Raw genomic sequence first — 26,471 nt, 5'->3', positions numbered from 1 at the left:
CACAACTCCGCTCTCCTGACTGGTGCCGCCCACTTGTCCGTCAACACATCGTGTTGACCTGTTACGGCTACGTACATTCCTCCTATTTACGGCGTGTTTTTCTGCTCGTTAACATTAATAATCAAAATGGTGAAGGCGTGTGTGGCAGTCGGTTGCAATAACAGAAAAGATAGACGGAGAGACTTGAAGTTCTACCGGATTCCGAGAGACACGGAGAGGATAGAGCGAGATGGGCTGCTGCAATTTGACGAGAAAACTGGGCTCCAAACGATTACCACAGATTATGTAGTAGTCATTTTATATCTGGTAAGATGCATTTAATATATATTTAGAGGGTTTTGGGCTGACAACCACAATTAAGATCATTGCTAGGCTAATCGCCGACAACATACACGTATGTATGTAGTGAGAGTGCTATCGCTAATCCATATAAACATTAAAAGCCCTAGCTCCATTGACAAATGACATGAAATACATTAGACTTGACAGTGGATGTTAGCAAGAACAAAAGATTTTGAATTGAAAATTTCGTAACTCACCTTCCGAGCACAAGATTCCTGCCGAATTTTCGTGTACGAGGACCTGTTTCACCCAACCAGCAACGTAGCATTTATAAGCCTCCAAGCTCTTAAAGTTTTTCAAACTTTCGTGAGAATAGGCTGATTTTGTGTGGACAAGATAGTTGTAAATATCAGGGTCAGGCAGAGACGGCGAAGGCAGCCGGTCAAAAATCATCGATTTAGGCATCAAATATGGATCTGGCGACTGTATAGAACGAAGCTTTTCCACATAACGCCTTTTATGCAACACATCCAGTGAGTTTACGGCATCAGAAAGCACCAGGTCTTCCATGAAATGCATTTTAAATTCCTCGATCAATTGAAACCAATGCTAATACAGAGACAAAATGACGGACAAGTGGGCGGAACCATACAGCGAGCACGTGGTTTTGTGACGTCGGTGGGTAGGGTATATTGGCCCGAATATAAGACGGCCCTGATTAGAAGACGACCCCCTCCTTTTCAAGACTCAAGTTTGAAAAAAAGACTTTTTGAACACCAAATTATTTTTATACAGAAAATAATGACAGTACATCTATAACAAATGATTATAACGATATATTTGAGAGAAATGCATGTTATTTTGCCTCATTCAAATCTTGATATCTGAACCTTTAAATATGTAAACTAAAGTGCAATCACATTCGTAAATGAATGGCTTCTGGTTTTTGAAATGTAAATAAACCAATCTATTGTGATAAAACATTAAAATTGCAACAACTGCATTAACCATCAAAGTGAAGTCTAACTGTAACTATAGTCTTGAAACAAATCTGAATAAGGAAAAACATAGCAATAAAATAATGCAAACTGGTTAAACTTGAGAGTAGCTGAGATCTGTCATGACAGAACATCGCTTCAATGATATCTGGCGCCATCTAGCGTCGTGAATGGGTATAATGTCTAGACCGCGAATAGAAGAGGACCCCCACTTTTTCAGTCTTATTTCAATGCAAAAAAACACCGTCTTATATTCGGGCCAATACGGTACTGACTTTTTCCACATCGGCCGATTTACAAGTAAAAAGCTAATGTCATAAGATAACAGTTATGTTCATTGTTTGGGTGATGATATTTGTTGATTGTGTTCTTGCACAACTTAGTTGTCAAAATGAAGTAGTTGTAGAAGAAGATAAATAACTTTGATGTATTTCAAACTGTCGAACGATTAAAATTTTCAATCGAGTTAATCACAGCTTAAAAATGAATTTATCGTAATTAATCGCAATTCAAACCATCGATAAAATATGCCATATTTTTCTGTAAATTATAATTGGAATGGAAAGATAAGACACAAGACTGATATATACATTGAACATACTGTACATAAGTACTGTATTTGTTTATTATAACAATAAATCAACAAGATGGCATTAACATTATTAACATTCTCTTAAAGCGATCCATGGATAGAAAGACTTGTAGTTCTTAAAAGATAAATGTTAGTACAAGTTATAGAAATTTTATATTAAAACCCCTCTTAATGTTTTTGTTTTAATAAAATTTGTAAAATTTTCAATCAAAAAATAAACTAGTCGCTCGACATTGTTGATGTCAATAATTACACAATGTTCATTGTGCTTAAACCCATAAATTCAGTCGCACCCAAGCACCAACAGAGGGAGACAAAAAACACAAATAACAAGTGGGCATGATACTGTGCTGTCATTTTAATCTGTTTGAGCGGGGCATGTGCGTTAATTGCGTCAAATATTTTAACGTGATTAATTTTTTAAAAAATTAATTACCGCCCGTTAACGCTATAATTTTGACAGCCCTAATTTCAATATTATCTGTGAGCTAAATAAACATGTTACTTCATAATAAGTACATGTTCAACTTGAATATGGCGTGAAAAAAGCTTAACGGCATAGGGGAAGACGTTAACGATGAGAGATCGGTGTGCAGTCGAGTTGCACGCAGCCACCTGGTAGAATGTGTGTGAGGATGACTTTCCTTTGATACTTTTGTCTGGCCCAGTTTTGTGTAAAATCATAATGATTTAATTTTATTTTCATTCCCTTTTGTGTTTTTTTCATTGCAAGCAAAATAAATGAAGACATTACTATCAAAGCATTTGGAATTGCAATCATTTTCTGAGAGAAATTGAGCATTCTCTGACAGAATTGCAGGGGTGCCAATACTTTTGGCCAGCAGTGTACATTGGCGTACAAAATTGGCTTTACACATCGGCAATCGGCTGAATTAGGTTGTGAATAACTATTTTCAGACTGTTTGACATCAAGCATATTCCTAAAGACAAAAAATACAGTGGGGCAAATAAATATTTAGTCAACCACTAATTGTGCAAGTTCTCCCACTTGAAAATATTAGAGAGGCCTGTAATTGTCAACATAGGTAAACCTCAACCATGAGAGACAGAATGTAGAAAAAAAACCCCCAGAAAATCACATTGTTTGATTTTTAAATAATTTATTTGCAAATCATGGTGGAAAATAAGTATTTGGTCAATACAAAAGTTCATCTCAATACTTTGTTATGTACACTTTGTTAGCAATAACGGAGGCCAAACATTTTCTGTAACTCTTCACAAGCATTTCACACACTGTTGCTGGTATTTTGGCCCATTCCTCCATGCAGATCTCCTCTAGAGCAGTGATGTTTTGAGGCTGTCGTTGGTAGCCTTTGTTACTGTGGTCCCAGCTCTCTGTAGGTCATTCACTAGGTCCCCCCCGTGTGGTTCTGGGATTTTTGCTCACCGTTCTTGTTATCATTTTGACGCCACGGGGTGAGATCTTGCACGGAGCCCCAGATTGAGGGAGATTATCAGTGGTCTTGTATGTCTTCCATTTTCTAATAATTGCTCCCACAGTTGATTTCTTTACACCAAGCGTTTTACCTCTTGCAGATTCAGTCTTCCCAGCCTGGTGCAGGTCTACAATTTTGTCTCTGGTGTCCATCGACAGCTCTTTTGTCATGGCCATAGTGGAGTTTGGAGTGTGACTGACTGAGGTTGTGGACAGGTGTCTTTTATACCGATAATGAGTTAAAACAGGTGCCATTATTACAGGTAACGAGTGGAGCCTCGTTAGACCTCGTTAGAAGAAGTTCGACCTCTTTGACAGCCAGAAATCTTGCTTGTTTGTAGGTGACCAAATACTTATTTTCCACTCTAATTTGGAAATAAATTCTTTAAAAATCAAACAATGTGATTCTCTGTTTTTTTTCCACATTCTGTCTCTCATGCTTGAGGTTTACCCATGTTGACAATTACAGGCCTCTCTAATCTTTTCAAGTAGGAGAACTTGGACAATTGGTGGTTGAATAAATACTTATTTGCCCCACTGTAGATGATGAACGCAATCATTCTGAATGTGAACGGATTGCCTTACCAACTGGCTCTCTTGCATGACTGCTCGACCGTCCGATCGGCAGACTCGATCGGGCTTTACAACCCCTTGAGAAAGGAACCGTCATGTTCAGAGACTCTCCGTCAGACATGTTCTCTCTGTCGCAGGTGGCGCCTTCAGAAGGTCGTGGGTTCCTCAACTATGCGAAACACAAAAGTATAAAGATTCAAGGCTGAAAGGTAACATTTTAGTCTCCCGAATACCATACAATAAATGAAATTTGCATACTTTCAGGCCTGCAAAGGCAGGGTTGAATATTAATACCTGCCAAGACATTTCTAAATCAAATGCAAGACTGCTGTCACATATGATTACTCAAACAATGGTGATGTGCTCGAAGCCTGGGGCACACTGTTTAATGTGCTGGATTGCGGGAGCTGCGTTGTTCGTGTTTGACATTAAGCATATTCCTAAAGAGAAAAAAATACAGCGGGGCAAATAAGTATTGAGTCGACCACTAATTGTGCAAGTTCTCCCACTTGAAAATATCTGACAGGCCTGTAATTGTCAACATGGGTAAACCTCAACCACGAGAGACAGAATGTGGGGGGGGGGGGGGGGGGGGGGACAACAGAAAATCACATTGTTTGATTTTTAAAGACTTTATTTCCAAATCATGGTGGAAAATAAGTATTTGGTCAATACCAAAAGTTCATCTCAATACTTTATTATGTATCCTTTGTTAGCAATAATGGAGGCCGAACGTTTTCTGTAACTCTTCACAAGCTTTTCACACACTGTTGCTGGTATTTTGGCCCATTCCTCCATGCAGATCTCCTCTAGAGCAGTGATGTTTTGGGGCTGTCGTTGGGCAACGCAGACTTTCAACTCCCTCCACAGATTTTCTATGGGGTTGAGATCTGGAGACTGGCTAGGCCACTCCAGGACCTTGAAATGGTTCTTACAAAGCCGCTCCTTTGTTGCCCTGGCTGTGTGGTTGGGATCATTGTCATGCAGAAAGACCCAGCCACGTCTCATCTTCAATGCCCTTGGTGATGGAAGGAGATTTTGACTCAAAATCTCTCGATACATGGCCCCATTCATTCTTTCCTTTAAATAGATCAGTCGTCCTGGTCCCTTTGCAGAAAAACAGCCCCAAAGCATGATGTTTCCACCCCCATGTTTCACAGTGGGTATGGCGTTCTTCTAATGCAATTCAATATTCTTTCTCCTCCGAACACGAGAACCTGTGTTTCTACCAAAAAGTTCTATTTTGGTTTCATCTGACCATAACACATTCTCCCAGTCCTCTTCTAGATCATCCAAATGCCCTCTAGTGAACCGCAGACTGGCGTGGACGTGTACTTTCTTCAGCAGGGGGACATGTCTAGCAGTGCAGGATTGGAGTCCCTGGCGGCGCATTGTGTTACTGATAGTAGCCTTTGTTACTGTGGTCCCAGCTCTCTGTAGGTCATTCACTAGGGTCCCCCCGTGTGGTTCTGGGATTTTTGCAGACCGTTCTTGTTATCATTTTGACGCCACGGGGTGAGATCTTGCATGGAGCCCCAGATCGAGGGAGATTATCAGTGGTCTTGTATGTCTTCCATTTTCTAATAATTGCTCCCACAGTTGATTTCTTTACACCAAGCGTTTTACCTCTTGCAGATTCAGTCTTCCCAGCCTGGTGCAGGTCTACAATTTTGTCTCTGGTGTCCTTCGACAACTCTTTGGTCTTGGCCATAGTAGAGTTTGGAGTGTGACTGACTGAAGTTGTGGACAGGTGTCTTTTATACCGATAATGGTGCCATTAATACAGGTAAGGAGTGGAGCCTCGTTAGACCTTGTTAGAAGAAGTTAGACCTCTTTGACAGCCAGAAATCTTGCTTGTTTGTAGGTGACCAAATACTTATTTTCCACTCTTATTTGGAAATAATTCTTTAAAAATCAAACAATGTGATTTTCTGGGTTTTTTACTACATTCTGTCTCTCATAGTTGAGGTTTTCCCATGTTGACAGTTACAGGCTTCCCCAACCACCAATTGTGCAAGTTCTCCTACTTGAAAAGATTAGAGAGGCCTGTAATTGTCAACATGGGTAAACCTCAACCATGAGAGACAGAATGTGGAAAAAAATCCCAGAGAATCACATTGTTTGATTTTTAAAGAATTTATTTCCAAATTAGAGTGGAAAATAAGTATTTGGTCAATATCAAAAGTTCATCTCAATACTTTGTTATGTACCCTTTGTTGGCAATAACGGAGGCCAACCGTTTTTTGTAACTCATCACAAGCTTTTCACACACTGTTGGTGGAATTTTGGCCCATTCCTCCATGCAGATCTCCTCTAGAGCAGTGATCTTTTGGGGCTGTCGTTGGGCAACACCAGAGACAAAATTGTAGACCTGCACCAGGCTGGGAAGACAGAATCTGCAATAGGTAAAACGTTTGGTGTAAATAAATTAACTGTGGGAGCAATTATAAGAAAATGGAAGACATACAAGACCACTGATAATCTCCCTCGATCTGGGGCTCCATGCAAGATCTCACCCCGTGGCGTCAAAATGATAACAAGAACGGTGAGCAAATATCATGCGGGTGGAAACATCATGCTTTGGGGCTGTTTTCTGCAAAGGGACCAGGACGACTGATCTGTGTAAAGGAAAGAATGAATGGGGCCATGTATCGAGAGATTTTGAGTGAAAATCTCCTTCCATCAGCAAGCCAGGGCAACAAAGGAGTGAGTTCATGAGAAGCATTTCAAGGTCCTGGAGTGCCCTAGCCAGTCTCCAAATCTCAACCCCATCGAAAATCTGCGGAGGGAGTTGAAAGTCCGTGTTGCCCGACGACAGCCCCAAAACATCACTGCTCTAGAGGAGATCTGCATGGAGGAATGGGCCAAAATACCAGCAACAGTGTGTGAAAAGCTTATGAAGAGTTACAGAAAACGTTGGCCTCCGTTATTGACAACAAAGGGTACATAACAAAGTATTGAGATGAACTTTTGGTATTGACCAAATACTTATTTTCAACCATGATTTGCAAATAAAGTCTTTAAAAATCAAACTGATTTTCTGGGGGGGTTTCCACATTCTGTCTCTCATGGTTAAGGTTTACCCATGTTGACAATTACAGGCCTCTCTAATATTTTCAAGTGGGAGAACTTGCACAAATATTGGTTGACTAAATACTTATTTGCCCCACTGTAGGTAAATTGGAACGGGTTGTTTTTCAATGTCTTTATCATTTTGTGTTAAATCAATTAAAGGCGTTTGAATGGAATCATCGCAGAATATCGCATCATTGTCCAAAGAATACAGTCAATAAATATTTGCCACCCTCTTAAAGTTCCTGCCACCCCATAAATATTTGTTTTTACATCCGCCGTTGCCTCTATCAACGTCAATGACACTAAGACAGTTAACACCACATGAAAAAGTTGACAAACACAATGTTTATACCACACAGACAAATGAAAGCAGTAGTGTTGATTCAATCTTTTGCAGGTAAACCTGTGTGACATTGCATTTTGTTGGCCAGCCGGCATGACACAGCAGGTAAAATTTCACACTCGATGTCGGGTGCCAACTGCTTACCTGGTGAGCGACGTGGCGTCACTCCTTTGCAATCAGGTAACACAAGAATGAGTTGAAAATGTTGTTTCTTGGTATCTAGCGCACCGCATTTCTAAACTAGCCTTCGCTTCAGTCCGAATGGGATGCGGTGTCAAACCCCACCTCCCGTCTGTTCCAACAAAACTCCACCTTGACAAATAATGCTGGCCGTACCTGTTCGACTAGCAGCACAACTGTCATATTTCACGTTATGGCACGACAGGAGTTTACGAGTCACGCTAGCAAAAGGATTCCAATTTGAACAGCGACACGCGCGTTTTCTTGAACGGGAGCCAGACTTTGTTACTGCTGGAAAAATGCTCATTTGATATGTATTCTTGTCCCTTTCAGGGACAGTGCAGGTCAATAGCATGGACAGCTTTTTAAAATGTTGACTTTTAAGAGAAGGGTGAAAGTGTTTATTATATATATATATTTATACAATTTCTTGCCGGATCTACCTTACATAAAAGCAGCCACAGAGCCAGATTTTTTTGTGGGGTTGGGGCAGGGGGTTCAAAACTAAAACTACAGAAATGCAAAAAAATAATAGTAATAACTAAAGATGCCGATCGATCGGGTCCGATCACGTCATTTTCAAAGTATCGGAATCGGCGAAAAAGTATCGGACATGCCTTTTTAAAATATTTTTTAATTAAATCGTTTTCTAATTGTATTTAACGTTACAGACAAAATGTCTTACACTCATCCAGAGTCTTTAGATTTGGCTTAAAGTAGGGCTATCAAATTTATCGCGTTAATAGCGGTAATTAATTTTTAAAAAAATTAATCACCTTAAAATATTTAACGCAATTAACGCATGCACTGCACGACTCACTCACGCATTGTCGCGTTCAATCTATAATGGCGCCGTTTTACCTATATATAGAGTTAAAAGGCAGCGTAAAATGAGTAGAGTGAATTTTGTCAGTCTTTGAAGCCTTTTTTTAGTTGGCTAAAGCCTTAAAATCCCTCTCTCAAAAATTTGAAATATCGTGGGAAGCAATGTGGGGAAGAAAGGTAGTAGTTGATCTTTTTCTTAACACCCTATGTTATTTCCCAACGCAGAGACGATATATCAATTGGTGCCACTACACACAGTCATTGTTCCACTTCCCATCATGCATTTGGCCAGAACAGTTAAATGGCTACAGTATCATTTACTGAAAGCTCAACAAATACACTAGATGGCTATATTTAGTCACAATATACAAAGTCATATTTATCCTTTAAGAATTACAAGTCTTTCTATCCATGGATCCCTCTCACAGAAAGAATGTTAATAATGTAAATGCCATCTTGAGGATTTATTGTCATAATAAACAAATACAGTACTTATGTACTGTATGTTGAATGTAATATTCGTCCGAGTTTTATTCATTTTTTTCTTAATGCATTGCCAAAATGTATATGATCGGGGAAAATTATCTGAAATGATTGGAATTGAATCGGGAGCAAAAAAAAAACAAACAAAAAAAAGCAATCGGATCGGGAAATTGACATCCTTTTTGCTGTCATAGGCACTTTAATTACAAATGCATACACCAACATATATAGGCTGAAACAACTTACAGCCTTATGTGGGCCAAACCAGGCTGCAGCTGTCCTTTATCCATGTCAGATGTCTGAGTCTGCTCCTGCTTCATAAGGCGACAGTCCAGCCAGACCCAACGCTGCCACCAGAGGGCAGTGTATCCTCCATCATTAAACAAAATAAAATACTTTTGGACTTTTCGCATAGATATTTTGAGATTCACTTAACACTGGAAGTCCCGGGTTTTTTTTTTTAGGCTACAAAGAAATACCAGAAAGGCGTTAAATGACCCCGATCCCAAACTAACTATTGGGCTTTGTCAAACAATAGACCACTCAAAGAAGCAATCAAGCAGGCCACCCCCCTACACACTCCTGTGGAGTCGCTGCCTAGGTGTGTGTGTGTGGGGGGGTGCCACTCTGGATAGCTACAATTAGCATCTTGAATATAAGAGAGATGGTTGGACTGGACTCCTTGGTGGGTCTTGCAAAGGAATTGGCTCACATTCATGTGGGTGCAAAGAAGGCGCAGAAAGAAAAAATGCTTCGGCAACAACGTCCAACACCTAGCCCCGGCAAAAGGCGAAGTGGCATATGTCACCACATAATAAACGTTTTGTTTTGTTTTTTTATTACAAAGTCCCTTGTACAGTAGGCAAATTGCAGCTTTTGGAAGATGTAGAAAGGTTGTCCGCCCATTCGCCTGCCTGAGCGGTCCACTGTCCGACAAGCAACACCTGTTTTGTCCAGCTGGACAAGCCTATTCGGGAGGGGGAGAGAAAATGACCTCTAAAAGTGTTTATTGCCTCAGACAACCATCCAATGGCAGCTTTCTATCTCTATAAAGTTTACACACACATACAGTACGTGTGAGACATACATAGTCTGACCACAGTACGGTTCCATGCATGAGGTTTAAAACAAAACAAAAAAAAAAGGAAAACCTGACAAGTATCTTCCATTTGGTTTATGTTGAGGTAATTATCTAGGGTTGATTGATTGAATATTTGCTTGATTGATTGAATATTTGCTTGTGCTCATATATACCATACATAATACATATTGCCATATTTTTTTTTCTTATTGATATAACCTGTAAATGATTATTGCTTGCTATACTTGGTTGTAGTATAATGTTTAAGTGTTACAAAGAGTAAAGAGGGTCGGGATGACAACTGCCTTGCTTCATGGCCGCATCATTGCGTAACTAGACCTTCCGAGACATCTTCAGCACCTGGCGTCTGGACTTTCGTCTAGACCTTCGAGGACAATTTTCCATTCGAGGACATCTTCCATGGCCGCAGCATTGCATAACTGAAGTGTCTGGGTCATTCTGACCATTTTTTACCGGTGCCTTTGCTTACACACGTGTATTTAGTTAGTTCCACCTACATGCTCACACATAGTCAACCAAAATCACATGGGTGTCTCCAGCTTGCTTTCCCCCTCCCTTCAGGGCGGCACCCTTCTGTGTTAGGACAAACCCCTAATAAAAAGAGCAAAGAGGGTTTTTTCCTTAGACCAATTTTGGTGACTATACAGCGTAATCTAGCATTCCTCTGTCTAGTCCCTCTTTGCTCTCCTTGGCCAAGAAAACTGAGTGTCTTCTCTCCTTATTTTTGGGTAATTTTACAAATGTCTACCTAAGGGTCTATTTTTTAACTTGACAGTTTACGCAGAGGATAAAGGAAGAGTGGAAGAGACAAGTAAACACTTAACAAGAAAAGTCCTGTCAGTAGTTTGGTCTATTTTATGGTGGCTTTTTCACCACAACCTGTCTTCTAGTGACGGGATCTGTCGTTCACTTGAGTAAACGAATCCATTCCGGTTCGTTCAGTAAAACGATTCGTTCAAACGAATCGTTCAACGAATCGTTCGCCCCCCTCATCTCCCTCCCCACCCAAATGAATCGTTCGGTTAGTGAACGGGAAGTGACGTTGCCGAACGAATCACCAAAGACCGCTTCGCAGTATAACTGAACGGGAAGTGACATTGCTTGGTCCCTCCCTCTCTTGCACATTGACCACTCGTCGTAGTTTCAGAAATGAGTGACAGGCGATATCATTCTGCTCTCAGAGACAGCCTCGTCTCCCTCCCGCTGCTGCAAAAGCGAGGGAGAACTTCCGCGTCGTCTGTCCTAGTTCTATGGGCTCAAAGTCATGGCTCGTGCTTGCATTTCGAATTAGGACACGGTTAAACATTTTCCTTTTGAGGGGGAAGTCGGGGTTTGGGGTCGGGGGCGCACGGACTTTCTTTAGCATGATCTTGCTCACATATACAATGCTGCTGCTAACAGCCAACGCGGCATGCCTGCTGTCACGAAAATCAAAATAAATCGAAAGTTTAATTTCTAATTATGGAACGGCCAACACATCATATTAACCTCTCGCTCTGTTGTATTTTTGTTTTTTATTATTAAGATGATCGTTTTGAATTTTTGCACTGGTATTAATAAATAAAATAATCCGGTCAGCTCCCCTGTCGTCCCCGCATCTCAGATCGTCAAATGCTGACGAGAAATAATTGTTTGCTTTATGCTTTCTACTCTCATTAGTCTGTTAAGAAAAATGTAGACATATTGCGACATCTCCCGTGTCCGCGCGCTTTGTTTTTGGGGCGCTTGAGTAGCACATGATGGACGGATTGACATAATTTATCAAACCAACCGACACCCTCTGACACGAAAAAAAAAAAAAAAAAAAACACTCGGAAAAAATTGACATGTATATACAGTTTCATTGCAAATCAGTATTATGGTGATCATACTAAATATTATTTTTTTTCTGTGCACATATGAGGTACATATAGCTGCCATGAAGCCTCCATATAGTGACAGTTCTCTGCCCGCTTCACTGCCGTCACGCGACCGCAGCTCAGGTTTTGCTTGCCTCGTAGCTACGCGTGTTTTAAATTACTGTAAATTTGATAGTATATCGTCATAGGCACAGTCCCGAGTCTGTTGAGAAAAGTAGAACACTAAACCATGCTCGCTAGATTTGTGTGGTGTTTTTGTCTTTTTGAGCAGCATTTGATAGGCTCCACGTTAACAAATATGTGACAAAGTCGTTTCCTTTCATTTTATGACTCGTTCACCGCATAGTCATTACTGGAAAGTCAAGTTAGCAGCAAGCTAGGTCAGGAACCGGAGGACCGAATCACTGAACGGGAAGTGACAAAACTCAGTCTTTCCCCCTGCCTGCACGCTGGCTGCTTATTGGCCACACGTGGAAATGAGTGACATACGCCATGATTCTGTTTCCGCTCCCTCCCCTGCCCGCGATGAGGCTGGCGTCTGATTGGTCGTGTGCGATGTCAGAAGACGCTGCCGCTTGCTCAACGCCCTCCCACGCAGCGAACAAGCGCCACCAACTTCATAGAACGAATCAGTGCAGATGGTGATTAGTTCGGTCTCGTTCACCCAAACAATTCGTTCAAAAAGAACGAATCGTTCGCGACCGATACGACACTACTGTCTTCTGGTCTTGAAAGTGACAACAGGCCAGCTAGAATAACACCAGTTTACCCTTTCCCCATTAGCCAAGGCACCCCTGCCCTGCAAACACTCAAGATGCTGATTGGAGCAATCCAACCCTTTGGTTTTGCGAGTGTGAATCGAAATGACTAATAAGGATTATAGTGCTCACAAAAGATATGCTTATTAGGGTCAGATGATCCCTCTCTGGTTACAAAAGTGATTTGTATCAACTGATCCACCCTTGGTAGTTGTAGTGTTAAAAGGGTTGATTCCGATTTACACCGAAATACGGTTTACGTCGCCAGCGTAGGAACGAAACTTGTTCGTAACCCGGGGAATACCTGTATTATGCAGGCCTAGTTGCAACCCTAATTTGCACGGACGTCTATGAAAGAAGGACTCAAGACCTTACCTGCTCTCTCATACGTTCCTGATGGCCCAGGATGATGGCCGCATGGTGCGGATACTTCTGCCTCAGGTGATCCAGGAAGACTTCCTTCTTTTTCTCCACCTTGGAGTGCTGCATGAGCAGGTTCTCCAGGTCGCCATCCCTACTGCTGCTAGCATAGCTTCGGGGGAAGGTGCCAGCAGAGTGTGGACTTTCACCAAGGTTGTTGTTCATGTGCTGTTTCTTTGAGAGCGGATGCTCAGCGGAAGAAGCGGGGACAATCGCTGCTGCTGCGTTTCCTAGGATCGGAATCAGAATACATTTACTGACATTGGCCAAGAAGGACAACAAAATTGAAACCATTTAGAATTATTATACAGCAGATCTGGAGGAGAGCGCATTTTTGGGTCATTTCCTTGAAACTTATCTTTCAGTGTCATTGACGGCGCTAGAAGTTCAATCCATTTTGTGTCTAGCACCGTGTGGTTGTTTTTCTCAAATTTTGTATGTTTTTGACATAAAACTTACAGTATGTGCCTTAAATTTCTTATTGCGTTAATTGTTTGATATTTTAATCTCACCAGCTGCCATTGACGCCACGGGATGACCAATACGTTTGAACTGGGAGGCCCTCTCAGTTCAAACAGATTGGACGTCTACTAGTGATAAACTTATTCAGAAGAATGAAAAGAGCGTCTTGATAGGACGTCTATCGTCACGCAAGTCATTTCCTTGAGATGACCAAGCCCAAGTGGAAAATTCTACTCCATTGAACACGCGTTTCTTTTGGAAAATAAACTCGTACTGGACGCAGTGACATTTGCAAAAGAAATTCAGGCCCAGCAGTGTTTGATGCACTCAACAGAGACTTCTCATGACTGCCTTGTCACGTTCAGTCCTTTGCTGCAAAGGTCACACAGTGAGATGGTGTCTTCATGTTGTCACTTTCTGCTTCTTGAGCCCTCACTTCAACCACAAAGTCTCACCACGCATTACTTTCATGTTAATTACAAAATTGAACTCAAGACTGCAATTTCTGGAGAAATGACTATGGGGCTTTGCTGTGGTAGATACAGAGCTAAGACCCGTCCAGGTATATTTGGGGACATTTCGGGGACATCTGTTGATTTGAGGATATTTCGGGACATGTAAAGCTGATATCAGGTCACTTACTGTTGATTGGGGACATTTCGGGGACATGTCCTGTTGATACGAGGTCACATACTGTTGATTTGTACACACAGGTTTTATTTTTTTTTTTGTTGCCATTGAAAAGGAATGGGAAATTTGGACGTATGTGGCCGTCAATGGCATTGACTTACATATGCGTCAATAGAATCAACATACATGGCCGTCAATGGCGTCGTTGTGAGTAGCCCTCATTGGCATCCGTCTACCAATGCAATGTAAATTCCATTGGAAATTAATGGGAAATTTCGACGTACATGGCCGTCAATGGCATCGGCTTAAATATGCGTCAATGGAATCATTGTGGAATGGAATCAAGTTCATTGGCTTCAATCGAATCGACATACATGGCCGTCAATGGCGTGGAGGTGCGTAGCCCTCATTGGCATCTGTGTACATGGGCGTCAACTCAATGTAAATGCCATTGGAAATGAATGGGAAATTTGGACGTATATGGCTGTCAGTGGCATCGACTGACATATGCGTCAATGGAATCCAAATTCATTGAAGTCAGTCAAATCGACATACATGGCTGTGAATTACATGGACGTGAGTAGCCCTCATTTGCATCTGTGTACGTGGGCGCCAATGCAATGTAAATGTCATTGGGATTTAATGGGAAATTTGGACGTACATGGCTGTCAATGGCATTGCCTTACAGATGGGGTCAATGGATTCCAAACTCATCGGCGTCAATAGAATCGACTTACATGGCCATCAATTGCGTGGACGTGCTTAGGCCTCATTGGCATCTGTGTACATAGGCATCAAATGCAATATAAATGCCATTGGAAATTAATGGGAAATTTGGACGTACATCCTTCCAATGGCATCGACTTACTGTACATATGTGTCAGTGGAATCCAAATTCATTGAAGTCAGTCAAATCGACATATACGGCTGTGAATTACATGGACGTGAGTAGCCCTCATTTGCATCTGTGTACGTGGGCGCCAATGCAATGTAAATGTCATTGGGAATTAATGGGAAATTTGGACGTGTACATGGCCGTCAATGGCATCGCCTTACAGATGGGTCAGTGGAATCCAAATTTATTGGGTTCGATAGAATCGACACACATGGCCGCCAATGGCATGAATGTGAGTAGCCCTCATTTGCATCTGTGTACATGGGCGCTACTTAATGTAAATGACATTGGGAATTAATGGGAAATTTGGACGTACATGGCTGTCAATGGCATCGCCTTACAAATGCGTCAATGGAATCCAAACTCATCGGCGTCAATAGAATCGACTTACATGGCCGTCAATGGCGTGGATGTGAGTAGCCCTCATTGGCATCTGTGTACATGGGTGTCAATGCAATGTAAATGCCAATGGGATTGAATGGGAAATTTGGACGTATATGGCCGTCAATGGCATGGACAAAAATTGTAGGACTAGATACTTTTTGAAACTTTTTTTTTTTTTTTTTCTTAAACCTGCATTTGTGGGTGAGTGGAAATTTTTTTGGGGTCATTTGAAAAATCACCAATCATGGAATATTGTATAACATGCTTTCAAGCTTGTCTAGTGGTTTTTGAGACACATTCAGTGTCACTTCCTGTTAATTTATGGGCATTTCTGGTCCACCCAAAACCTCCTGTCCAATCCACAAACAGACAATAATCCTTAACAATGCCCAAACACACACTTCTTTTGCCCACAGTCCGCCCCCGCAAAAGCCTTCAAAAAGACTAAATGTTTAACTAATCGTTGTCATTTTTTCTTGGGAACCTTTTGTTGACTTGTGATATGGTGACCCTGAATCCTCGCCTGGGGCCCTTTGTGCTGTATGATCGCTGTCGACCTGAAAAATGTGTCAACTGTTCTTCGAAGCCTTTTACCAGCTTTCAAAATGGAATCAGTACAAGGGGTTAAGACTAAGGTGAGCGCGCGGAGTTTGGCCTTTTGGCCGGGTTGTCGACTTCTCGCCTGGCGTGATTCCGGGAGTCTGGCTAAAGGGTCAGATTCCTTCAACACGCTTTTCATGTCTCGGGCACTTCTGATTTCTGGGTCACTTCCTGTTGATTTGAGGCTTTTCTGGGTCACTTTCTGCTAATTTTGGGGCACTTCTGGTTTACTTGTTTTCACTTCTGGGGTGCTTTTCATTTCTGAGTCACTTCCTGTTGATTTTGGGGTGTTCCCGGCTAACTTCTTGTTCATGTAGGATTGCTTCCTGTTGATTTTGAGGCTTTTCTGAGTCACTTTCTAATAATTTCAGGGCATTTCTGGTTCCCTCGCTTTCATTTCCGGGGCGCTTTTCATTTCTGGGTAAAGTCCTGTTTATTTTGGGGGCATTCCAAGGTAACTTCCTGTTTATGTTGCTCCACCCTCCCACTTCAAATGGATCGGTAAATGGTAGATGGTGGGTGTTAGACTTTTATATCGCCTTTCCACCTTTAGGTGGCGCTCAAAGAGGTTTACACTGAATCATCACCTGACGCAGCACCAGGAGCAACATGGGGTTTAGTATCTTGCTCAAGCTTACTTAGACGAGTTCATCACGAGGGTAGAATCGAACCCACAACCTCTGGGTTTGGGAACGACTACACTATCACTGAGCCACACTATCCCCACTTGATTGAACATCTACAAGTGATGAACTCATTCAAAGAGTTTTCATTTAGTTTGCGAGCAGTCTTATAGACTATAAAAAGTGTTTCAACCATTTATCTTTAGCCTTGGTTCTGACTTAGAGCGAGAAGCACACACTTGCCAATCACAGGTCACAAAGGTGAAACAGGATCTTCCCCAATTTTGATCCTGCATTTACCACCAGAGTTTTCCCATCCTTTTCTTCTCTCCCTCTATCTCAATCCCTCCCCCAATCCTTGACAAAGTAGATCTGATTGATCTAGTTCAGCGGAGGCCTGGAGGGAAAGCGTAGCTTTTTACTTTGCTGGCCAGCACTGTGTGGATATAAGACTCGCAATTTGGACAGCCACTCCATCAATTAGCCAGTTAGCTTGCTGACATTGTCCAATTAGACTGTTTTGTACCGGACCAAAAAAAGGGTGGTCAGTGTGCATTACTTTGATTCCCCGTCGGACTTTAGAGCGGGCTATTTTTACGCGCCGTCCTCTTGGGAATATATGCAACTTAATACCGCGTCTTGTACGTGAGAGGAAGATTTCAATAATCCTGTTTTCAACTCTTTCAGCAACCTTGACTGTTAATTAAATGGGGCTTTGCAAACTAAAGGCCCAGATAGAAAAAGTCCTTTTTCTTTTTGGAATGGCGTTTCTTCCGTTCAAATATCAAAATAACCAGAAATTCCGCTGAAGTAGATAGTACCTTTTCTCGTAGGCACCGTGTAACTGTTTGCATTACCCTAATACACTTGATATAATCAATATGGGAATAGTATCGTTTCTCGCATTTACTGTTTATATTCCTCTAACGCACCCAATATAAAATAAAAAGCACTTATACCATAGTTTAAGGAAAACAAGCAGATATAGGGCATAAGAGATAAACAACGCCTTCTTAACACGAAAGCCCAGCGCGTGCGTCATGCAACCGACTGAGCAAGATTGACGCACCAACTCCCGCAATCAGTTCTTCCCGACAGTCCAGAACAAAATGGCGGGACGCCCTGTCCCAACACAAGGCCCGATATCCAACTGATAACACGAATGACAAGACTCCAAGAGCCCCTATGACGCTGAGGTGGCAAAATTCCCAACCCTCGTTGCCCCGACAACAGTAACTCCCAAATCCTCCTGTCCAATCCACAAACAGACAATAATCTTAAACAACGCCCAAACACACCCTTCTTCCTGCCCATGGCCCGTCCAGCGAGAGTCTTCAAAAGACTGAATGTTTAACTAATCGTGGTCATTTTTCACAGGAACCTTTTGTTGATGTGTGATAGGGTGACCTTGCCTCCCCGCCTTGTTCCCTCTGTGCTGTATGATCGTTGTCGACCTGAATAAATTATGAACTTGTTTTCGGTGAGCCTTCTTTAAACCTTTCAAAAAGGAGTCAGTAGAAAGGGTTACGACAAAGGTGAATGCACTTAAGTTTGGCCTTCTGGCCGGATTGTCAGGTCCCACCGGCCCGGGCCGTTGGAGCTGCGCCGGCGGTTCGGCTGTCTGGCAATTCCGGCGGTCTGGTTAGAAGATCAGATTCCTTCATCTCGCGATGCAGAGAATTCTTTGAATGACCCCCCCAAAATTTTCCGTTTCCCGGAAATTCAGGTTTTTTTTAATTAAAAAAAAAAATCTGCATAATGTATCAAGTCCTACAATTTTTGAACAAATTGCTTAATTCACACTTTAAAAAATTCCAGGACGGTAAGGGGCATAAAAGTTGTAAACAGAATTTGCCAAAAACGTCCCCCTGCGTTCCCCCAAATTTAGCCAAAAACTGTTCCATTCATTTCTAATGGGGTGCCATTGACAGCCATGTACATCCAAATTTGCCATTCATTTTCAATGGCAGGAAGACATATGTTCTTGTGATTATTGACCATTTACCATGACAGCTTATTGACATTCACCGGGCACCCGTGTAAGTCGATGCCATTGACAGCCATGCACGTCTATGCCATTGACGGCCATGTACGCCAAATTTCCCATTTATTTTCAATGGCAGAAAAACCTGTGTGGTTCTGATTTTTGACCAAAAACTTACCTTTTCCGACCCATTGACATTCAACTGGCAGCCATGTAAGTCGATGCCACTGACAGCCATGCAACAGGACGTGTCCCCGATGTGTCCCTAAATAAACAGGAAGTGACCTGATATGAACAGGATGTCCCCCCCCAAATCAACAGCAAGTGTCCCCAAATGTCTCCAAATCAACAGAAAGTGACCTGATACCAACTGGATATGTCCCTCAAATGTCCCCAAATAAACTGAAAGTGACCTGATAGATCTTATCTACCACAGCAAAGCCCTATCGTAATTTAGCCAGAAATTACAGTTTCGTTATTATAACATAAATACAGTACATACAAATTCCAATATTTTCATGAAACTCTTAGGTATGGGTGACCACTCTAGATATTTTCCAACATTTAAGATTTTAAAAAATGTTTTATTTTAATTGTGGAGGCAATCCAATACATAAGTGGATGCCATTGACGGTTATGTACGTCCAAATTTCCAATTCATTTCCAACGTCATTCACATTGCATTGACGCACAAGTACACAATTGCCAATGAAGGCTATGCACATCCATGCCATTGACGGCCATGTATGTCGATTCTATTAATGCCAATGCACTTGGACTCCATTGACGCCTATGTAAGTGGGTGCCATTGTCGGTTATGTACGTCCAAATTCCCCATTCATTTCTAATGGCATTTACATTGTGTTGAGCCCCATGTATGTCAATTCTATTGATGCTAATGTACTTGGATTCCATTGAAGGATATGTAAGTCGATGCCATTGACGTCCATGTACGCCCAAATTTCCCATTCATTTGTAATAGCATTTTCTTTGCATTGATGCCCATGTGCACGGATGCCATTAGGAGTGGGCACCTCTTGGTACCTCACGATACGATACAATTTGCGATACAAAGCTCATGATAACGATGATCTGACGATATAGCGATACAACGATTTTCGACACATTGGTCAGGAAATCATTCTAGGATCAGTGGCAGCCAATGCCAGGCAATGAGTAATTTTGGGCCATTTAAGGTCATTTACCTGTTGATTTTCAGTTACTTCCTGTTGATTTTGGGGTATTTTATGGGTCACTTGCTATTTATTTTGCGTTACAGAACAGGAAATGACCTGGGAATCACCCAAATGAATGGGCAGTGACACTCAAACTCAACAGGAAATGACCTGTAAATGCCCTAAAATGAAAAGCAAGTGACCTGTAAATGCTCTGGTTTTGAATGATCGAATGTTCCCAGTCAATGGCAGCCTTTTTTTTTCTTCTTTCTTTTAATTGACACCTTTTTAAAATGATATTTCGATTCTTGACAGGAGCATAGCGATAACCTTTTGGGATACAAAGTATAACGATATATCACCATTTCGATATTTTGTCACACCCCTAGATTCCATTGATGGCTATGTATGTCGATTCTATTGATGTGAATGTACTTGGATTCCATTGAAGCATACAGTGGGGCAAATAAGTATTTAGTCAACCACTAATTGTGCAAGTTCTCCCACTTGAAAAGATTAGAGAGGCCTGTAATTGTCAACATGGGTAAACCTTAACCATGAGAGACAGAATGTGGAAAAAAAAAACAGAAAATCACATTGTTTTATTTTTAAAGAATTTATTTGCAAATCATCGTGGAAAATAAGTATTTGGTCAATACCAAAAGTTCATCTCAATACTTTGTTATGTACCCTTTGTTGGCAATAACGGAGGCCAAACGTTTTATGTAACTCTTCCCAAGCTTTTCACATACTGTTGCTGGTATTTTGGCCCATTCCTCCATGCAGCTCTCCTCTAGAGCAGTGATGTTTTGGGGCTGTCGTTGGGCAACACGGACTTTCAACTCCCTCCTCACCCTGTGGCGTCAAAATGATAACAAGAACGGTGAGCAAAAAACCGAGAACCACATGGGGGGACCTAGTGAATGACCCACAGAGAGCTGGGACCACAGTAACAAAGGCTACTATCAGTAACGCAATGCGCTGCCAGGGACTCAAATCCTGCACTGCCAGACATGTCCCCCTGCTGAAGAAAGTACATGTGCAGGCCCGTCTGCGGATCACTAGAGAGCATTTGGATGATCCAGAAGAGGACTGGGAGAATGTGTTATGGTCAGATGAAAACATAATAGAACTTTTTGGTAGAAACACAGGTTCTGTGAATACTGAATTGCATCCGAAGAACACCATACACCATACCCACTGTGAAGCATGGGGGTGGAAACATCATGCTTTGGGGCTGTTTTTCTGCAAAGGGACCAGGACGACTGATCTGTGTAAAGGAAAGAATGAATGGGGCCATGTATCGAGAGATTTTGAGTTAAAATCTCCTTCCGTCAGCAAGGGCATTGAAGAGGAGACGTGGCTGGGTCTTTCAGCATGACAATGATCCCAAACACACAGCCAGGGCAACAAAGGAGTGGCTTCGTAAGAAACATTTCAAGGTCCTGGAGTGGCCTAGCCAGTCTCCAGATCTCAACCCCATAGAAAATCTGTGGAGGGAGTTGTAAGTCCGTGTTCGCCCAACGACAACCCCAAAACATCACTGCTCTAGAGGAGATCTGCATGGAGGAATGGGCCAAAATACCAGAAACAGTGTGTGAAAAGCTTGTGAAGAATTACAGAAAACGTTTGGCCTCCGTTATTGCAAACAAAGGGTACATAACAAAGTATTGAGATGAACTTTTGGTCTTGAAGAAATACTTATTTTCCTCCATGATTTGCAAATAAATTCTTTAAAAATCAAAAAATGTTATTTTCTGTGTTTTTTTCCACATTCTGTCTCTCATGGTTGAGGTTTACCCATGTTGACATTTACAGGCCTCTCTAATATTTTCAAGTGGGAGAACTTGCACAATTAATGATTGACTAAATACTTATTTGCCCCACTATATGTAAGTAGATGCAATTGACGGCTATGTACGCCCAAATTTCCCATTCATTTTCAAGGGCATTTACATTGCATTGACCTGATATTGAATTAAATTCAATTCAATTTTATTTGTATACCCCTGGATCACAACAACATTGTCTCAAAGGGCTTTGCAGAGGCAATATGATACACAATCAGAAACAGCAATTGAAGCAACAAAGATGAATAAATAAATTCAAGTCCTGGGTTTCCCCCATCCTTAGACCCTCCATGTCGGCAAGGAAAAACTCCGGAGTCTTCAGGAGAAAAATGAGAAACCTTGGGGAGTACCACACTCAGGAGAGATCCACTCCCAGGACGGATAGACAGGAAGTCCCAGGACCGCTAATGGGAATTAGCAGGCAAAGTTACAGTTCATAAAGATGCAGTGGAGTTAAGGAACAAGAAGCGGTCCATCTAGCCAGATGAGACGGGGGTAGCAACGAGGACGTCCATCCAGCTTGGGGTCCGGACAGTCAGGAGTCTGCAGCTCTGGGGAGGGGCTGATATGACCAGGACATGTTCCCGAAATGTCCCCAAATCAACAGGAAGTGACCTGATATGACCAGGACATGTCCCTGAAATGTCCCAAAATCAACAGGTTAAGCCTGATATGACCAGGACATGTCCCCAAATCAACAGGAAGTGGCCTGATATGACCAGGACATGTCCCCCAAATTTCCCTTAATCAACAGGAAGTGACCTGATATTGATCCCGAAATATCCCCAAATCAACCAGGGCGCAGCTAAGATCTGTATCTCCCCACAGCAAAGCCCCATAGTAATCTCTCCAGAAATTGCAGTTTCTAGTCATTATTAAGAATTTGTTCCAAAATTGATGTCATAGAGAAAAACACAAACATTTTATCAAATACATGTCAAAATTATCGTGTTAACGGGCGGTAATTAATTTTTTCAATTAATCACGTTAAAATATTTGACGCAATTAACGCACATGCCCCACTCAAACAGATTAAAATGACAGCTCAGGGTCATATGCACTTGTTACTTGTGTTTTTTGGAGTTTTGTCACCCTCTGCTGGCGCTTGGGTGCGACTGATTTTATAGGTTCAGCACCATGAGAATTGTATAATTATTGACATCAACAATGGCGATCTACTAGTTTATTTTTTGATTGAAAATTTTAAAAAATTTATTGAAACGAAAACATTAAGAGGGGTTTTAATACAAAATTTCTATAACTTATACGAACATTTATCTTTTAAGAACTACAGGTCTTTCTATCCATGGATCGCTTTAACAGAATGTTAATGCCATCTTGTTGATTCATTGTTATAATAAACAAATACAGTACTTATGTACAGTATGTTGAATGTATATATCAGTCTTGCGTCTTATCTTTCCATTCCAACAGTAATTTACAGAAAAATATGGCATATTTTATCGATGGTTTGAATTGCGATTAATTACGATTAAGTAATTTTTAAGCTGTCATTAACTCGATTAAAAATTTTAATCGTTTGACAGCCCTAATATATACCCTATAGAGTATCCAAACTGTAAGTAACATTTAGGTTTAACAAAATATGTCCACAAAATGTATTGGCACTGGCATCACCGTGAATAGCAGCCAATGAATGAAGCGCATTCCAAACACATTTCATTTCTCGATGTAAATACACAAACTGTCAGATAGGCATTCTCTGCCCATTAGCTAACACAACACATCTCATCATTCCGACCGAAACGTGCCAAAAAATAGCCGCACTGTGGGCGTGACTAAAAATAAGCGCAAGAAATTGCTCGGTGAGTGTTATCCGCTCAGACGTGTCGCTCGACGCATCGCCCGGATGATCAGAAAATACTCTCTGAAGATTTCTAGACCAAGCAGCTGTTTCCCAGGGCACTCATTGCTCACTGATGTGAAGATTTGAACTATAAAACAAAGTAAATAAATAAATAAACTGAATTTTGTGGGCTCTAAATAGGGCCGAGCAATGGGAAAATGTCGCACATGAAATTGTACTGCCGCTGTCAGATCGAATTAAGAAGACGGTCAGGCGGCATTCACTGCGATTTGTAAAACAAGTGCTGCCACGCATGATATTTATGCAAAGAAATGACACTGCTTCATGATACAATTAACTATTTTGATGCAGCCATTCTTAATAGAACTTCTGAATATTGTAGGCCATTTAAAATACTTAACTCTAATATTAAGTTCAGGCCTCGAGAGCTGCTATCCAGCTTGTTTTCCATGTCTCCCTCCTTGAACACACCTCAATCAAACGATCAGGATCGTTATCGGGAGACAAAATGGCGGATGAGACTAGGGCATCGTAAAGTCGAAACCACGTACAGTGGGGCAAATAAGTATTTGGTCAACCACTAATTGTGCAAGTTCTCCCACTTGAAAATATTAAAGAGGCCTGTAATTGTCAACATGGTTAAACCTCAACCATGAGAGACAGAATGTGGGAAAAAAAACAACAGAAAATCACATTGTTTGATTTTTAAAGAATTTATTTGCACATCACGGTGGAAAATAAGTATTTGGTCAATACCAAAAGTTCATCTCAATACTTTGTTATGTACCCTTTGTTGGCAATAACAGAGGCCAAACGTTTTCTGTAACTCTTCACAAGCTTTTCACACACCTTTGCTGGTATTTTGGCCCATTCCTCCATGCAGATCTCCTCTAGAGCAGTGATAGTTTGGGACTGTCGTTGGACTTTCAACTCCCTCCACAGATTTTCTATGGGGTTGAGACCTGGAGACTGGCTAGGCCACTCCAGGACCTTGAAATGCTTCTTACGAAGCCACTCCTTTGTTGCCGTGGCTGTGTGTTTGGGATCATTGTCATGCTGAAAGACCCAGCCACGTCTCATCTTCAATGCCCTTGCTGACGGAAGGAGGTTTTCACTCAAAATCTCTCGATACATGGCCCCATTCATTCTTTCCTTTACACAGATCAGTCGTCCTGGTCCCTTTGCAGAAAAACAGCCCCAAAGCATGATGTTTCCACCACCATGCTTCACAGTGGGTATGGTGCAATTCAGTATTCTTTTTCCTCCAAACAACAGAACCTGTGTTTCCACCAAAAAGTTCTATTTTGTTTTCATCTGACCATAACACATTCTCCCAATCCTCTACTGGATCATCCAAATGCTCTCTAGCGAACTGCAGACGGGCCTGGACGTGTACTTTCTTCAGCAGGGGGACACGTCTGGCAGTGCAGGATTTGAGTCCCTGGCGGCGCATTGTGTTACTGATAGAAGTCTTTGTTACTGTGGTCCCAGCTCCCTGTAGGTCATTCACTAGGTCCCCCTGTGTGGTTCTGGGATTTTTGCTCCCAGTTCTTGTTATCATTTTGATGCCACGGGGTGAGGAGGGAGTCGAAAGTCCGTGTTGTCCAACGGCAGCCCCAAAACATCACTGCTCTAGAGGAGATCTGCATGGATGAATGGCCCAAAATACCAGCAACAGTGTGTGAAAAGCTTGTGAAGAGTTACAGAAAACGGTTGGCCTCCTTTATTGCCAACAAAGGGTACATAACAAAGTATTGAGATGAACTTTTGGTATAGAACAAATACTTATTTTTCACTATGTTTTGCAATTAAATTCTTTAAAAATCAAACATTGTGATTTTCTGTTATTTTTTTTCTCACAATCTGTCTCTCATGGTTGAGGTTTACCCATGTTGACAATTACAGGCCTCTCTAATATTTTCAAGTGTGAGAACTTACACAGTTAGTGGTTGACTAAATACTTATTTGCCCCACTGTATGTCGGGTACGCCATAACCCGGGGACTACTTGTATTGACGGTTTTGCTTACTTTCAGAGACAGTCCTTTCACTCAATTGTGGTTTAACATTACCAGAGCTGAAACGATTACAAGTAATTCAAGTAACTCGATTTAAAAAATTGATCGAGGAATTTTCTCCACCTCGAGGAATCGTTGAATTTTGCCAGCGCTAAGCATGACGTTTTACCCAGACTACTTTTAATGCGGCACAACACGCAATTGTCACGTATGTACAATAGTGATGGGTCTGTGAGACCTCATGAAGCGTGTTGACGCAGTGACACACTGTGTTGACACAGTGTAGATATTGCGTCATTGAATACTGACACCTGCTGGACATAATAATTCCCTACAGGCAACCCACTTGACAGACTGACACTGAATTGATGGGCTAGCATGTAAAATGAAATCATTTAAGTCTATGCATTCATATTGCATTTGTCCATATCTTTAAATTATGTGGACATGTATTATAATGTGAAAATGTAAGTAATAATGAATGGGTGAATGAGGATGCATGTGGACTTTTTGCTCTGAGAAACTTTTATTTAAAAAAGTTTTTTTTAATGTTTAAAAGTTGGTGTAGTTGGTACTTGGTTCTTTTTTTTTTTAACTACTAGCAATTTCACCTGCTGTGGACAACACACACTTGCATGCCAAAAAGCTCAATCTTGGGGTGGGCTCACACAAAAATACACACGGTCACAGGCTTCAACTGGGACCGTGTGCTTTGGTCAGATGAGACCAAGATTGAGCTTTTTGGCAACAAACACTCTAAGTGGGTCTGGCGTGCCACGAAAGATGCGCATGCTGAAAAGCACCTCATACCCACTGTGAAGTATGGGGGTGGGTCAGTGATGCTGTGTGGCTGTTTCGCTTCCAAAGGCCCTGGGAACCTTGTTAGGGTGCATGGCATCATGAATGCTTTGAAATACCAGGACATTTTAAATCACAATCTGCTGCCTGAAAGCTGAAGATGGGTCGTCCCTGGTTCTTTCAGCAAGACAATGACCCGAAACATATGGCCAAACCTACACAGAAATGGTTCACCAGACGCAAAATCAAGCTCCTCCCACGGCCATCTCAGTCCCCAGA

At 41.6% G+C, this 26,471-nt stretch overlaps 1 protein-coding gene across 1 annotated transcript in view; it reads right to left on the bottom strand.

The window, feature by feature from the left end:
• si:ch211-207d6.2 (sickle tail protein homolog) overlaps positions 1 to 26,471 on the bottom strand; it is a 90,995-nt gene that overhangs the window by 56,642 nt on the left and 7,882 nt on the right. The window contains exons 2-3 of the mRNA XM_057858170.1: positions 12,902 to 13,176; positions 3,914 to 4,070 (exon numbers count right to left, since the gene is read on the bottom strand). Of these exons, the coding sequence (XP_057714153.1) occupies positions 3,914 to 4,070; positions 12,902 to 13,176 (432 nt within the window). The remainder of the gene's footprint in view (positions 1 to 3,913; positions 4,071 to 12,901; positions 13,177 to 26,471) is intronic.

The sequence above is a fragment of the Corythoichthys intestinalis genome, chromosome 14, assembly GCF_030265065.1.
Source record: "Corythoichthys intestinalis isolate RoL2023-P3 chromosome 14, ASM3026506v1, whole genome shotgun sequence".
In the NCBI taxonomy this organism is placed as follows: domain Eukaryota; kingdom Metazoa; phylum Chordata; class Actinopteri; order Syngnathiformes; family Syngnathidae; genus Corythoichthys; species Corythoichthys intestinalis.
Note: the sequence above shows the minus strand (reverse complement) of the source record. Positions and strands in the feature narration are given on the sequence as shown.